Below are 17,252 nucleotides of genomic sequence, written 5' to 3' on the forward strand. Positions count from 1 at the left end.
CATCACAAGACCAAAGGTGGCATCCCGTGTCACGGTCATATCATCATCCAGAAGAAACATTTGAAGAAACATCATGGAGAAGAAACATTTACGCGCCTCCTGGTTTTGTTTTCTGATCCTGCAAAAAGACTGAGGACAACAAAGCCCAGAGAACACGAGATACACAATATCCAACATTCAGACTCAACAGCCTCCATAAATGAAGAGCACCAGGTTGGTTCAGTTATAGTAGATATGAGCATACTTCACATTACTGGGTATGAATAATAATCAAGAGACAAACTTTAAAGATGCAGAGCATGATGTCCCATCATCAGACTGTAAACAAACATCCACCAGGCTTCTTTGCTGGCAAAATTGATGATTCTCCTATCAGGGATCAGTAGAGTGTATTAACCTGTGGTATAAGCAGCAGTCACTGAAATATTACTGTTTCAGATAAGAAATCTAGCACATAAAAGCCAGGGTGGGAGGGATCTCTGCAAACTGACTTACCTCTGCAAGTGTGAAGCTCAACAAAAATCTGACTCTCCAGTCACAGACAAACAAAAACTCCAGCTGGGAGATAGAAAATGCTGTCTGGGTCTTGCTGGATGTTGCTGGTCAGAGTCCACACATTAGCAGAGTGCTTCTTGGTCCCACTGACCCATATGGACAGTGACTGTGGAGAACTGTTCTGGAAAACAGAAAAGAGAATTAAAATAACAAAAAGCCAAAGAGGATTTCCACAAAGACTCTCTTGGAATCAGCAATCAAAAAATCACTGGTTCATATTTCAATTAAATATGAACAGGTTCCTTAAATGTACATTCAGATCTGATTTAATTTAATTTCCTTCACACAGCACATTCGTCCAGGCTGACAGGTAAACATAGAATTAATCTCAGGTAACATGACTCATAGTAGAGATTCAGTAAGAAAGATTGTTAGCTCTAATATTATTACCACACAATCGAGGGACACACCAACAGCTCAGATTTCTAGAACTATTTAAACAAATGTCTTCTGAATATTCAATTCAGGTTCACAGTGGGTGGGTGGGGGGGGGGGGGGGGGGGGGGGTGTCATGGAATTTTTAAAATAAAGTCTGCAACACAGAAAGAGCTGTGATCATGCTATTTATTACTGCGCACAGGAGAGCAAACACACATCAAACATCACAGTTCAGTCATGTCAGCTCTGCCACTTCACGTGTCTCGCTATGAAACCTAACGGATCAATGGTTTTGTGCCCTTGGCGTTATCAGCACCTGTAAAGGGAGTTGTTTTCTCAAACTGCTGAAGTAAGTTCATCTAGTTTTAGAAACTTTCATTGAACAGTCTATAACAGTGTCACAACTAAGCATATGCGTAAGCACTTAAATGCTTTAAATGAGAATAACATAAAATTTCTATTACAGTAGTCATAGGTAGAGCACACCTGGACAGGTCACCAGTCTGTTAGAGGACTAACACAGATGCAGCCTGACTCAATCCTAAATGTTCAGCACACAGAGACACAGAGGTACCGTTTAAAGTTTAGTGTTAACTTGAGTCACTGATCAGTCACTGATCTTGAGTCACTTAAGCTTAATTTATAACAGTATTTATAACAGTATTATAACAGTATATAACAGTATTTATAACAGTATGTTTGCACTGAAGCACCGCAGCAATTTCCTAATGTTGTAAACCCGCTCAACATTTGGCAATAAAATCCTTTCTGATTCTGATTCTGATTTGCAGTATTACAGAGTCTGGCAGTCTTTGCATGATGTCCACGTCACTGTACGTTTCTAGCTGACTCTCAGGTGTGACAGGTGTGCCAGCAGGAAAGAGTAATAATAGCCTGCATTCTGAGGTTTTTCATGCAGGATTAAAGGAGGCTTTGTTCACACAGCTAGGATTGTATTTTACACTGACCCTGGGTCAGTATAAGTATCATACAGTTTAAACGAAGCACTGAAACTTGCACATATTTATTACAGATGCACTGAAGCTAATCGAGATATTTGCTGTCAGTCTGTGGCTGCGATTAATAATAATAATATAGTAATGGATTGGATTTATATAGCGCTTTTCAAGGCACCCAAAGCGCTTTACAATACCACTATTCATTCACTCTCACATTCATACACTGGTGGAGGCAGCTAAAGTTGTAGCCACAGCTGCCCTGGGGCAGACTGACAGAAGCGAGGCTGCCATATCTCGCCATCGGCCCCTCTGATTAAACACTTTACTGGAAACTTTATTAACTAGTAACTTCATCAGTCATGACAGAAACTAATATTTCTGTGCTAACATCGTTTAAAATGTAACAGCTTTACTCCAATATAAGCTAACGTTTACACCGTAACTTTAAGCTAGCACCATAAAGACGGTAAAACCCGTAATAACATCTACAAATGCATCTTAAAGCTGTTATATTAGCACTCGGTGTATTACTAACATAACCACATTAACATTATTGACACTCGCTGACTTTTAATAGTCATTCTATAAATGCTGTCCGTTTAAACGGTATTACCTGTAAACACTGCTGTATCCACCGGATTGCAGCCAGAGTGGATTCTGGAGTCTTCCCACGCTCCTGTTAGTGGTCCTCCATCTGGATGGATGATAACAACCTTCTGAACAATCTAGCAGGAGATGGTCAATATCTATGGGACTGATTTGTGCTAATAACGCCCATTGTATGGACTGATAACAGCCGAAGCGGGTGAATAAAGTCACCCAGTCGCTAGCTGTGCCATTACCCAGCATACACCAGCACAATATTAGGCACAGCACCACCATAGACATTTTCAGTGGTTTTGAATGCAGGACATGGTTATCTTACCTTGTAAAATGCATGACAATAAAACAGCTAACCACCATAAAATGGTATTGTGTGTGTATGTATGTGCATGTGTGTGTGTGTGTGTGTGTGTGTGAGAGAGAGAGAGAGAGAGAGAGAGAGAGAGAGAGAGAGAGAGAGGGGGGGGGGGGGGGGGGGGGGAGATCAAAGGCGTGCGTTTATGTTTTTTCTTGATCAAGAGTGTGCCTCCTCTCTCTTATTGGATGTATGGTATAGCATGTTTATTCAGGTGCACCTTTGAAGTCTATGAGAATACTTTGCAGCCTGGTCTGAGTGGTCATTTCTGCACAGACACAATGAAGCGTGCACTCAGTTTAGAGGAGGCTGTTGCTGCAGTTTTGCACTCTCCACAAGCAGTGGAGATACTTCTGACAGCGAAGAAGAATTTTTGCCAGGCACCGAGGAGCTTTGCAGCTCATGTGCGGAGGAGGAGAAGGAGAAGGAGGAAGAAGAGCAGGAGGAAGAGACAAGGCTGGAGGATGGCCAGTGGAGATCTAAAAATGGAGAAATCATGTGGCAACCCACACACGAAGAGGTCCTGCCATTTTTTCCTCCCCCCATTTTAACCCCAGGACCAACCCATTATGCAATTCGTATAGGATCAGCAGACCTGTGAGCACTTTCCATCTTTTTTTGCAGAGGACATTATGCAGCTAATCCTGCATTTCACCAACCTTTGAGCAAATTAATCGGGCAGTAAGATTCGATGATCGTCTCTCCCGTCCAGGTCGCTACAGGTGGGGGCAAGGCTGTGGTTTCCTACATCCCCAAGCAAAGAAAAAAGGTTGTCTTATTGAGCTCCAGGCACAAGTCCAGGACTCTGGGAAGAGAAAGCCCCACATCATCCTGGATTATAACAAATGCAAAGGGACTGTGGATTATCTGGACCAGGTAAGCACAATTATAAGTCATTTATTTGCCAAATTGTTTACCGTTTCTCATTGTTATAACTGATAAAGTCAGATAATGTGATTATAATAGTTTTGATATGAGATGATAGTTTTAGACTATGATAGTTTTGATAGTTACAGTAGGGGGGGGGGGGGGGGGGGGAAGGAAGAATCTCTTGCTTATGGCTGTATAAATCTGTTCATGTCAACTGATCATTTCTTTTTGTTTTGCAGGTTTGTGGCAACTACTCCTGCCGTAGGAGGACACGTAGGTGGCCCATGTGTCTGTTCTACCACATGATCGAGGTAAGCTGCTATAATGCTTTCATTCAAGACAGCTGTAACTTTTGATAGAAGACGCATATACACATATTTATGGCTTTATCTTAGAGAATTCTATGTCCCCGTGTTGAGCAAACAGGTTTTGCAGCTGTTTGATCTAAGATTTCCAAGTTATTCACAAAATGAATACCTATACTTTGTTTCGTGCGACAACTCCATTCAAATGCATGTAATAGTCAGAAACGCACTGTCTTGGCGAAATAAAGCGTTTACAACTTCATGAAGACAGCTCTAACTTTTGATAGGAGACTCAGATATGCATATTTATGGCTTTATCTTATACAATTCAGCATCTCCGTGCTGGGCAAACAGGTTTTGCAGCTGTGTGAGCTACGATCTTCCAGTTATTGAAAAAATGAAAACCTATACTTTGTTTCGTGCGAGAACTCCATTCAAATGCATGTAATAGTCAGAAACGAACTATCTTTGAAAAATAAAGCCTTTTTGTACAACTTCATGAAGTTAGCTGTAACTTTTGATAGAAGGTTCAGATTTACGTATTTATGGCTTTATCTTATAATATTCAATATGCGTATTCATGAAAGCCATGAATACGCATATCTGAGTTTCCTATCAAAAGTTACAGCTATTTATATGAAGTTGTGCAAAAACGCTTTCTTTCGCCAAGACAGTGCGAGTTCTTATAGAACTCAAGGTCCCCGTGCTGGGAAAACAGGTTTTGCAGCTGTTTTAGCTAAGATTTCCAAGTTATTCACATAATGAAACCCTATAATTTGTTTCGGTCGAGTTCCCCATTCAAATGCATGTAATAGTCAGAAACGCACTGTCTTGGCGAAAGAAAGCGTTTTTGCACAACTTCATATAAATAGCTGTAACTTTTGATAGGAAACTCAGATATGCGTATTCATGGCTTTATCTTATAGAACTCAAGGTCCCCGTGCTGGGAAAACAGGTTTTGCAGCTGTTTGAGCTAAGATTTCCAAGTTATTCACATAATGAAAACCTATACTTTGTTTCAGTCGAGTTCCCCATTCAAATGCATGTAATCGTCAGAAACGCACTGTCTTGGCGAAAGAAAGTGTTTTTGCACAACTTCATATAAATAGCTGTAACTTTTGATAGGAAACTCAGATATGCGTATTCATGGCTTTATCTTATAGAACTTAAGGTCCCCGTGCTGGGAAAACAGGTTTTGCAGCTGTTTGAGCTAAGATTTCCAAGTTATTCACATAATGAAAACCTATACTTTGTTTCGGTCGAGTTCCCCATTCAAATGCATGTAATCGTCAGAAACGCACTGTCTTGGCGAAATAAAGCGTTTTTGCACAACTTCATATAAATAGCTGTAACTTTTGATAGGAAACTCAGATATGCGTATTCATGGCTTTATCTTATAGAACTTAAGTCCCCGTGCTGGGAAAACAGGTTTTGCAGCTGTTTGAGCTAAGATTTCCAAGTTATTCACATAATGAAAACCTATACTTTGTTTCAGTCGAGTTCCCCATTCAAATGCATGTAATCATCAGAAACGCAATGTCTTGGCGAAATAAAGCGTTTTTGCACAACTTCATATAAATAGCTGTAACTTTTGATAGAAGACTCAGACAAACATGTTTATGGCTTTATCTTATAGAACTCAAGGTCCCCGTGCTGGGAAAACAGGATTTGCAGCTGTTGGAGCTAAGATTTTCAAGTTATACACATAATGAAAACCTATACTTTGTTTCGGTCGAGTTCCCCATTCAAATGCATGTAACAGTGAGAAACGCACTGTCTTGGCGAAAGAAAGCGTTTTTGTACAACTTCATATAAATAGCTGTAACTTTTGATAGAAGACTCAGACAAACATGTTTATGGCTTTATCTTATAGAACTCAAGGTCCCCGTGCTGGGAAAACAGGTTTTGCAGCTGTTTGAGCTAAGATTTCCAAGTTATACACATAATGAAACCCTATACTTTGTTTCGGTCGAGTTCCCCATTCAAATGCATGTAACAGTGAGAAACGCACTGTCTTGGCGAAAGAAAGCGTTTTTGTACAACTTCATATAAATAGCTGTAACTTTTGATAGAAGACTCAGACAAACATGTTTATGGCTTTATCTTATAGAACTCAAGGTCCCCGTGCTGGGAAAACAGGTTTTGCAGCTGTTGGAGCTAAGATTTTCAAGTTATACACATAATGAAAACCTATACTTTGTTTCGGTCGAGTTCCCCATTCAAATGCATGTAACAGTGAGAAACGCACTGTCTTGGCGAAAGAAAGCGTTTTTGCACAACTTCATATAAATAGCTGTAACTTTTGATAGGAAACTCAGATATGCGTATTCATGGCTTTATCTTATAGAACTTAAGGTCCCCGTGCTGGGAAAACAGGTTTTGCAGCTGTTTGAGCTAAGATTTCCAAGTTATTAACATAATGAAACCCTATAGTTTGTTTCGGTGGAGTTCCCCATTCAAATGCATGTAATCGTCAGAAACGCACTGTCTTGGCGAAAGAAAGCGTTTTTGCACAACTTCATATAAATAGCTGTAACTTTTGATAGAAGACTCAGACAAACATGTTTATGGCTTTATCTTATAGAACTCAAGGTCCCCGTGCTGGGAAAACAGGATTTGCAGCTGTTGGAGCTAAGATTTTCAAGTTATACACATAATGAAAACCTATACTTTGTTTCGGTCGAGTTCCCCATTCAAATGCATGTAACAGTGAGAAACGCACTGTCTTGGCGAAAGAAAGCGTTTTTGCACAACTTCATATAAATAGCTGTAACTTTTGATAGGAAACTCAGATATGCGTATTCATGGCTTTATCTTATAGAACTCAAGGTCCCCGTGCTGGGAAAACAGGATTTGCAGCTGTTGGAGCTAAGATTTTTAAGTTATACACATAATGGAAACCTATACTTTGTTTCGGTCGAGTTCCCCATTCAAATGCATGTAATCGTCAGAAACGCACTGTCTTGGCGAAAGAAAGCGTTTTTGTACAACTTCATATAAATAGCTGTAACTTTTGATAGAAGACTCAGACAAACATGTTTATGGCTTTATCTTATAGAACTCAAGGTCCCCGTGCTGGGAAAACAGGATTTGCAGCTGTTTGAGCTAAGATTTCCAAGTTATTCACATAATGAAACCCTATACTTTGTTTCGGTCGAGTTCCCCATTCAAATGCATGTAACAGTGAGAAACGAACTGTCTTGGCGAAAGAAAGCGTTTTTGTACAACTTCATATAAATAGCTGTAACTTTTGATAGAAGACTCAGACAAACATGTTTATGTCTTTATCTTATAGAACTCAAGGTCCCCGTGCTGGGAAAACAGGATTTGCAGCTGTTGGAGCTAAGATTTTCAAGTTATACACATAATGAAAACCTATACTTTGTTTCGGTCGAGTTCCCCATTCAAATGCATGTAACAGTGAGAAACGCACTGTCTTGGCGAAAGAAAGCGTTTTTGTACAACTTCATATAAATAGCTGTAACTTTTGATAGGAAACTCAGATATGCGTATTCATGGCTTTATCTTTTAGAACTCAAGGTCCCCGTGCTGGGAAAACAGGTTTTGCAGCTGTTTGAGCTAAGATTTCCAAGTTATTCACATAATGAAACCCTATACTTTGTTTCGGTCGAGTTCCCCATTCAAATGCATGTAATCGTCAGAAACGCACTGTCTTGGCGAAAGAAAGCGTTTTTGCACAACTTCATATAAATAGCTGTAACTTTTGATAGGAAACTCAGATATGCGTATTCATGGCTTTATCTTATAGAACTCAAGGTCCCCGTGCTGGGAAAACAGGTTTTGCAGCTGTTTGAGCTAAGATTTCCAAGTTATACACATAATGAAAACCTATACTTTGTTTCGGTCGAGTTCCCCATTCAAATGCATGTAACAGTGAGAAACGCACTGTCTTGGCAAAAGAAAGCGTTTTTGTACAACTTCATATAAATAGCTGTAAATTTTGATAGAAGACTCAGACAAACATGTTTATGGCTTTATCTTATAGAACTCAAGGTCCCCGTGCTGGGAAAACAGGATTTGCAGCTGTTGGAGCTAAGATTTTCAAGTTATACACATAATGAAAACCTATACTTTGTTTCGGTCGAGTTCCCCATTCAAATGCATGTAACAGTGAGAAACGCACTGTCTTGGCGAAAGAAAGCGTTTTTGTACAACTTCATATAAATAGCTGTAACTTTTGATAGGAAACTCAGATATGCGTATTCATGGCTTTATCTTTTAGAACTCAAGGTCCCCGTGCTGGGAAAACAGGTTTTGCAGCTGTTTGAGCTAAGATTTCCAAGTTATTCACATAATGAAACCCTATACTTTGTTTCGGTCGAGTTCCCCATTCAAATGCATGTAATCGTCAGAAACGCACTGTCTTGGCGAAAGAAAGCGTTTTTGCACAACTTCATATAAATAGCTGTAACTTTTGATAGGAAACTCAGATATGCGTATTCATGGCTTTATCTTATAGAACTCAAGGTCCCCGTGCTGGGAAAACAGGATTTGCAGCTGTTGGAGCTAAGATTTTCAAGTTATACACATAATGAAAACCTATACTTTGTTTCGGTCGAGTTCCCCATTCAAATGCATGTAACAGTGAGAAACGCACTGTCTTGGCGAAAGAAAGCATTTTTGTACAACTTCATATAAATAGCTGTAACTTTTGATAGAAGACTCAGACAAACATGTTTATGGCTTTATCTTATAGAACTCAAGGTCCCCGTGCTGGGAAAACAGGTTTTGCAGCTGTTTGAGCTAAGATTTCCAAGTTATACACATAATGAAAACCTATACTTTGTTTCGGTCGAGTTCCCCATTCAAATGCATGTAACAGTGAGAAACGCACTGTCTTGGCGAAAGAAAGCGTTTTTGTACAACTTCATATAAATAGCTGTAACTTTTGATAGAAGACTCAGACAAACATGTTTATGGCTTTATCTTATAGAACTCAAGGTCCCCGTGCTGGGAAAACAGGATTTGCAGCTGTTGGAGCTAAGATTTTCAAGTTATACACATAATGAAAACCTATACTTTGTTTCGGTCGAGTTCCCCATTCAAATGCATGTAACAGTGAGAAACGCACTGTCTTGGCGAAAGAAAGCGTTTTTGTACAACTTCATATAAATAGCTGTAACTTTTGATAGAAGACTCAGACAAACATGTTTATGGCTTTATCTTATAGAACTCAAGGTCCCCGTGCTGGGAAAACAGGATTTGCAGCTGTTGGAGCTAAGATTTTCAAGTTATACACATAATGAAAACCTATACTTTGTTTCGGTCGAGTTCCCCATTCAAATGCATGTAACAGTGAGAAACGCACTGTCTTGGCGAAAGAAAGCGTTTTTGTACAACTTCATATAAATAGCTGTAACTTTTGATAGAAGACTCAGACAAACATGTTTATGGCTTTATCTTATAGAACTCAAGGTCCCCGTGCTGGGAAAACAGGATTTGCAGCTGTTGGAGCTAAGATTTTCAAGTTATACACATAATGAAAACCTATACTTTGTTTCGGTCGAGTTCCCCATTCAAATGCATGTAACAGTGAGAAACGCACTGTCTTGGCGAAAGAAAGCGTTTTTGTACAACTTCATATAAATAGCTGTAACTTTTGATAGAAGACTCAGACAAACATGTTTATGGCTTCATCTTATAGAACTCAAGGTCCCCGTGCTGGGAAAACAGGTTTTGCAGCTGTTTGAGCTAAGATTTCCAAGTTATACACATAATGAAAACCTATACTTTGTTTCGGTCGAGTTCCCCATTCAAATGCATGTAACAGTGAGAAACGCACTGTCTTGGCAAAAGAAAGCGTTTTTGTACAACTTCATATAAATAGCTGTAACTTTTGATAGAATACTCAGACAAACATGTTTATGGCTTTATCTTATAGAACTCAAGGTCCCCGTGCTGGGAAAACAGGTTTTGCAGCTGTTTGAGCTAAGATTTCCAAGTTATACACATAATGAAAACCTATACTTTGTTTCGGTCGAGTTCCCCATTCAAATGCATGTAACAGTGAGAAACGCACTGTCTTGGCGAAAGAAAGCGTTTTTGTACAACTTCATATAAATAGCTGTAACTTTTGATAGGAAACTCAGATATGCGTATTCATGGATTTATCTTATAGAACTCAAGGTCCCCGTGCTGGGAAAACAGGTTTTGCAGCTGTTTGAGCTAAGATTTCCAAGTTATACACATAATGAAAACCTATACTTTGTTTCGGTCGAGTTCCCCATTCAAATGCATGTAACAGTGAGAAACGCACTGTCTTGGCGAAAGAAAGCGTTTTTGTACAACTTCATATAAATAGCTGTAACTTTTGATAGAAGACTCAGACAAACATGTTTATGGCTTTATCTTATAGAACTCAAGGTCCCCGTGCTGGGAAAACAGGTTTTGCAGCTGTTGGAGCTAAGATTTTCAAGTTATACACATAATGAAAACCTATACTTTGTTTCGGTCGAGTTCCCCATTCAAATGCATGTAACAGTGAGAAACGCACTGTCTTGGCGAAAGAAAGCGTTTTTGTACAACTTCATATAAATCGCTGTAACTTTTGATAGAAGACTCAGACAAACATGTTTATGGCTTTATCTTATAGAACTCAAGGTCCCCGTGCTGGGAAAACAGGTTTTGCAGCTGTTTGAGCTAAGATTTCCAAGTTATACACATAATGAAAACCTATACTTTGTTTCGGTCGAGTTCCCCATTCAAATGCATGTAACAGTGAGAAACGCACTGTCTTGGCGAAAGAAAGCGTTTTTGTACAACTTCATATAAATAGCTGTAACTTTTGATAGAAGACTCAGATATGCGTATTCATGGATTTATCTTATAGAACTCAAGGTCCCCGTGCTGGGAAAACAGGTTTTGCAGCTGTTTGAGCTAAGATTTCCAAGTTATACACATAATGAAAACCTATACTTTGTTTCGGTCGAGTTCCCCATTCAAATGCATGTAACAGTGTGAAACGCACTGTCTTGGCGAAAGAAAGCGTTTTTGTACAACTTCATATAAATAGCTGTAACTTTTGATAGAAGACTCAGACAAACATGTTTATGGCTTTATCTTATAGAACTCAAGGTCCCCGTGCTGGGAAAACAGGTTTTGCAGCTGTTTGAGCTAAGATTTCCAAGTTATACACATAATGAAAACCTATACTTTGTTTCGGTCGAGTTCCCCATTCAAATGCATGTAACAGTGTGAAACGCACTGTCTTGGCGAAAGAAAGCGTTTTTGTACAACTTCATATAAATAGCTGTAACTTTTGATAGAAGACTCAGACAAACATGTTTATGGCTTTATCTTATAGAACTCAAGGTCCCCGTGCTGGGAAAACAGGTTTTGCAGCTGTTTGAGCTAAGATTTCCAAGTTATACACATAATGAAAACCTATACTTTGTTTCGGTCGAGTTCCCCATTCAAATGCATGTAACAGTGAGAAACGCACTGTCTTGGCGAAAGAAAGCGTTTTTGTACAACTTCATATAAATAGCTGTAACTTTTGATAGAAGACTCAGACAAACATGTTTATGGCTTTATCTTATAGAACTCAAGGTCCCCGTGCTGGGAAAACAGGTTTTGCAGCTGTTTGAGCTAAGATTTCCAAGTTATTCACATAATGAAACCCTATACTTTGTTTCGGTCGAGTTCCCCATTCAAATGCATGTAATCGTCAGAAACGCACTGTCTTGGCGAAAGAAAGCGTTTTTGCACAACTTCATATAAATAGCTGTAACTTTTGATAGGAAACTCAGATATGCGTATTCATGGCTTTATCTTATAGAACTCAAGGTCCCCGTGCTGGGAAAACAGGTTTTGCAGCTGTTTGAGCTAAGATTTCCAAGTTATACACATAATGAAAACCTATACTTTGTTTCGGTCGAGTTCCCCATTCAAATGCATGTAACAGTGAGAAACGCACTGTCTTGGCAAGAGAAAGCGTTTTTGTACAACTTCATATAAATAGCTGTAAATTTTGATAGAAGACTCAGACAAACATGTTTATGGCTTTATCTTATAGAACTCAAGGTCCCCGTGCTGGGAAAACAGGATTTGCAGCTGTTGGAGCTAAGATTTTCAAGTTATACACATAATGAAAACCTATACTTTGTTTCGGTCGAGTTCCCCATTCAAATGCATGTAACAGTGAGAAACGCACTGTCTTGGCGAAAGAAAGCGTTTTTGTACAACTTCATATAAATAGCTGTAACTTTTGATAGGAAACTCAGATATGCGTATTCATGGCTTTATCTTATAGAACTCAAGGTCCCCGTGCTGGGAAAACAGGTTTTGCAGCTGTTGGAGCTAAGATTTTCAAGTTATACACATAATGAAAACCTATACTTTGTTTCGGTCGAGTTCCCCATTCAAATGCATGTAACAGTGAGAAACGCACTGTCTTGGCGAAAGAAAGCGTTTTTGTACAACTTCATATAAATCGCTGTAACTTTTGATAGAAGACTCAGACAAACATGTTTATGGCTTTATCTTATAGAACTCAAGGTCCCCGTGCTGGGAAAACAGGTTTTGCAGCTGTTTGAGCTAAGATTTCCAAGTTATACACATAATGAAAACCTATACTTTGTTTCGGTCGAGTTCCCCATTCAAATGCATGTAACAGTGAGAAACGCACTGTCTTGGCGAAAGAAAGCGTTTTTGTACAACTTCATATAAATAGCTGTAACAGGAAACTCAGATATGCGTATTCATGGATTTATCTTATAGAACTCAAGGTCCCCGTGCTGGGAAAACAGGTTTTGCAGCTGTTTGAGCTAAGATTTCCAAGTTATACACATAATGAAAACCTATACTTTGTTTCGGTCGAGTTCCCCATTCAAATGCATGTAACAGTGTGAAACGCACTGTCTTGGCGAAAGAAAGCGTTTTTGTACAACTTCATATAAATAGCTGTAACTTTTGATAGAAGAATCAGACAAACATGTTTATGGCTTTATCTTATAGAACTCAAGGTCCCCGTGCTGGGAAAACAGGATTTGCAGCTGTTGGAGCTAAGATTTTCAAGTTATACACATAATGAAAACCTATACTTTGTTTCGGTCGAGTTCCCCATTCAAATGCATGTAACAGTGAGAAACGCACTGTCTTGGCGAAAGAAAGCGTTTTTGCACAACTTCATATAAATAGCTGTAACTTTTGATAGGAAACTCATATATGCGTATTCATGGCTTTATCTTATAGAACTTAAGGTCCCCGTGCTGGGAAAACAGGTTTTGCAGCTGTTTGAGCTAAGATTTCCAAGTTATTCACATAATGAAAACCTATACTTTGTTTCAGTCGAGTTCCCCATTCAAATGCATGTAATAGTCAGAAACGCAATGTCTTGGCGAAAGAAAGCGTTTTTGCACAACTTCATATAAATAGCTGTAACTTTTGATAGGAAACTCAGATATGCGTATTCATGGCTTTATCTTATAGAACTCAAGGTCCCCGTGCTGGGAAAACAGGTTTTGCAGCTGTTTGAGCTAAGATTTCCAAGTTATTTACATAATGAAAACCTATAATTTGTTTCAGTCGAGTTCCCCATTCAAATGCATGTAATCATCAGAATCGCAATGTCTTGGCGAAAGAAAGCGTTTTTGCACAACTTCATATAAATAGCTGTAACTTTTGATAGGAAACTCAGATATGCGTATTCATGGCTTTATCTTATAGAACTCAAGGTCCCCGTGCTGGGAAAACAGGATTTGCAGCTGTTTGAGCTAAGATTTCCAAGTTATTCACATAATGAAACCCTATACTTTGTTTCGGTCGAGTTCCCCATTCAAATGCATGTAACAGTGAGAAACGCACTGTCTTGGCGAAAGAAAGCGTTTTTGTACAACTTCATATAAATAGCTGTAACTTTTGATAGAAGACTCAGACAAACATGTTTATGGCTTTATCTTATAGAACTCAAGGTCCCCGTGCTGGGAAAACAGGATTTGCAGCTGTTGGAGCTAAGATTTTCAAGTTATACACATAATGAAAACCTATACTTTGTTTCGGTCGAGTTCCCCATTCAAATGCATGTAACAGTGAGAAACGCACTGTCTTGGCGAAAGAAAGCGTTTTTGCACAACTTCATATAAATAGCTGTAACTTTTGATAGGAAACTCAGATATGCGTATTCATGGCTTTATCTTATAGAACTCAAGGTCCCCGTGCTGGGAAAACAGGATTTGCAGCTGTTGGAGCTAAGATTTTTAAGTTATACACATAATGAAAACCTATACTTTGTTTCGGTCGAGTTCCCCATTCAAATGCATGTAACAGTGAGAAACGCACTGTCTTGGCGAAAGAAAGCGTTTTTGTACAACTTCATATAAATAGCTGTAACTTTTGATAGAAGACTCAGACAAACATGTTTATGGCTTTATCTTATAGAACTCAAGGTCCCCGTGCTGGGAAAACAGGATTTGCAGCTGTTTGAGCTAAGATTTCCAAGTTATTCACATAATGAAACCCTATACTTTGTTTCGGTCGAGTTCCCCATTCAAATGCATGTAACAGTGAGAAACGAACTGTCTTGGCGAAAGAAAGCGTTTTTGTACAACTTCATATAAATAGCTGTAACTTTTGATAGAAGACTCAGACAAACATGTTTATGTCTTTATCTTATAGAACTCAAGGTCCCCGTGCTGGGAAAACAGGATTTGCAGCTGTTGGAGCTAAGATTTTCAAGTTATACACATAATGAAAACCTATACTTTGTTTCGGTCGAGTTCCCCATTCAAATGCATGTAACAGTGAGAAACGCACTGTCTTGGCGAAAGAAAGCGTTTTTGTACAACTTCATATAAATAGCTGTAACTTTTGATAGGAAACTCAGATATGCGTATTCATGGCTTTATCTTTTAGAACTCAAGGTCCCCGTGCTGGGAAAACAGGTTTTGCAGCTGTTTGAGCTAAGATTTCCAAGTTATTCACATAATGAAACCCTATACTTTGTTTCGGTCGAGTTCCCCATTCAAATGCATGTAATCGTCAGAAACGCACTGTCTTGGCGAAAGAAAGCGTTTTTGCACAACTTCATATAAATAGCTGTAACTTTTGATAGGAAACTCAGATATGCGTATTCATGGCTTTATCTTATAGAACTCAAGGTCCCCGTGCTGGGAAAACAGGTTTTGCAGCTGTTTGAGCTAAGATTTCCAAGTTATACACATAATGAAAACCTATACTTTGTTTCGGTCGAGTTCCCCATTCAAATGCATGTAACAGTGAGAAACGCACTGTCTTGGCAAAAGAAAGCGTTTTTGTACAACTTCATATAAATAGCTGTAAATTTTGATAGAAGACTCAGACAAACATGTTTATGGCTTTATCTTATAGAACTCAAGGTCCCCGTGCTGGGAAAACAGGATTTGCAGCTGTTGGAGCTAAGATTTTCAAGTTATACACATAATGAAAACCTATACTTTGTTTCGGTCGAGTTCCCCATTCAAATGCATGTAACAGTGAGAAACGCACTGTCTTGGCGAAAGAAAGCGTTTTTGTACAACTTCATATAAATAGCTGTAACTTTTGATAGGAAACTCAGATATGCGTATTCATGGCTTTATCTTTTAGAACTCAAGGTCCCCTTGCTGGGAAAACAGGTTTTGCAGCTGTTTGAGCTAAGATTTCCAAGTTATTCACATAATGAAACCCTATACTTTGTTTCGGTCGAGTTCCCCATTCAAATGCATGTAATCGTCAGAAACGCACTGTCTTGGCGAAAGAAAGCGTTTTTGCACAACTTCATATAAATAGCTGTAACTTTTGATAGAAGACTCAGACAAACATGTTTATGGCTTTATCTTATAGAACTCAAGGTCCCCGTGCTGGGAAAACAGGTTTTGCAGCTGTTGGAGCTAAGATTTTCAAGTTATACACATAATGAAAACCTATACTTTGTTTCGGTCGAGTTCCCCATTCAAATGCATGTAACAGTGAGAAACGCACTGTCTTGGCGAAAGAAAGCGTTTTTGTACAACTTCATATAAATCGCTGTAACTTTTGATAGAAGACTCAGACAAACATGTTTATGGCTTTATCTTATAGAACTCAAGGTCCCCGTGCTGGGAAAACAGGTTTTGCAGCTGTTTGAGCTAAGATTTCCAAGTTATACACATAATGAAAACCTATACTTTGTTTCGGTCGAGTTCCCCATTCAAATGCATGTAACAGTGAGAAACGCACTGTCTTGGCGAAAGAAAGCGTTTTTGTACAACTTCATATAAATAGCTGTAACTTTTGATAGAAGACTCAGATATGCGTATTCATGGATTTATCTTATAGAACTCAAGGTCCCCGTGCTGGGAAAACAGGTTTTGCAGCTGTTTGAGCTAAGATTTCCAAGTTATACACATAATGAAAACCTATACTTTGTTTCGGTCGAGTTCCCCATTCAAATGCATGTAACAGTGTGAAACGCACTGACTTGGCGAAAGAAAGCGTTTTTGTACAACTTCATATAAATAGCTGTAACTTTTGATAGAAGACTCAGACAAACATGTTTATGGCTTTATCTTATAGAACTCAAGGTCCCCGTGCTGGGAAAACAGGTTTTGCAGCTGTTTGAGCTAAGATTTCCAAGTTATACACATAATGAAAACCTATACTTTGTTTCGGTCGAGTTCCCCATTCAAATGCATGTAACAGTGTGAAACGCACTGTCTTGGCGAAAGAAAGCGTTTTTGTACAACTTCATATAAATAGCTGTAACTTTTGATAGAAGACTCAGACAAACATGTTTATGGCTTTATCTTATAGAACTCAAGGTCCCCGTGCTGGGAAAACAGGTTTTGCAGCTGTTTGAGCTAAGATTTCCAAGTTATACACATAATGAAAACCTATACTTTGTTTCGGTCGAGTTCCCCATTCAAATGCATGTAACAGTGAGAAACGCACTGTCTTGGCGAAAGAAAGCGTTTTTGTACAACTTCATATAAATAGCTGTAACTTTTGATAGAAGACTCAGACAAACATGTTTATGGCTTTATCTTATAGAACTCAAGGTCCCCGTGCTGGGAAAACAGGTTTTGCAGCTGTTTGAGCTAAGATTTCCAAGTTATTCACATAATGAAACCCTATACTTTGTTTCGGTCGAGTTCCCCATTCAAATGCATGTAATCGTCAGAAACGCACTGTCTTGGCGAAAGAAAGCGTTTTTGCACAACTTCATATAAATAGCTGTAACTTTTGATAGGAAACTCAGATATGCGTATTCAT

At 38.9% G+C, this 17,252-nt stretch overlaps 1 protein-coding gene and 1 long non-coding RNA gene across 4 annotated transcripts in view; one reads left to right on the forward strand and one right to left on the reverse strand.

The window, feature by feature from the left end:
* Positions 1 to 7: 7 nt before the first annotated feature.
* On the reverse strand, positions 8 to 2,968 carry LOC309687289. Of its 3 annotated transcripts, none has more exons than XR_014270689.1 (3): positions 2,818 to 2,968; positions 2,506 to 2,586; positions 8 to 676 (listed from the first exon to the last, which is right to left on the reverse strand). It is a non-coding gene; the product is annotated as an uncharacterized lncRNA (long non-coding RNA). The 3 variants fall into 3 exon arrangements; XR_014270690.1 differs by having other exon boundaries at positions 8 to 369; positions 496 to 676; positions 2,506 to 2,968; XR_014270691.1 differs by having other exon boundaries at positions 8 to 397; positions 496 to 676; positions 2,506 to 2,968.
* Positions 2,969 to 3,131: 163 nt separating this feature from the next.
* Positions 3,132 to 17,252, forward strand: part of LOC309687649 (uncharacterized protein) — a gene marked incomplete at its 5' end in the record, with an annotated part of 353,598 nt that continues 339,477 nt past the window's right edge. Inside the window, 4 exons of the mRNA XM_082502744.1 lie at positions 3,132 to 3,254; positions 3,435 to 3,447; positions 3,563 to 3,726; positions 3,960 to 4,031. Coding sequence (XP_082358870.1) covers positions 3,132 to 3,254; positions 3,435 to 3,447; positions 3,563 to 3,726; positions 3,960 to 4,031 — 372 coding nt within the window. The remainder of the gene's footprint in view (positions 3,255 to 3,434; positions 3,448 to 3,562; positions 3,727 to 3,959; positions 4,032 to 17,252) is intronic.

The sequence above is a fragment of the Aulonocara stuartgranti genome, assembly GCF_965226115.1.
Source record: "Aulonocara stuartgranti genome assembly, chromosome: 14".
Classification (NCBI taxonomy): Eukaryota; Metazoa; Chordata; class Actinopteri; order Cichliformes; family Cichlidae; genus Aulonocara; species Aulonocara stuartgranti.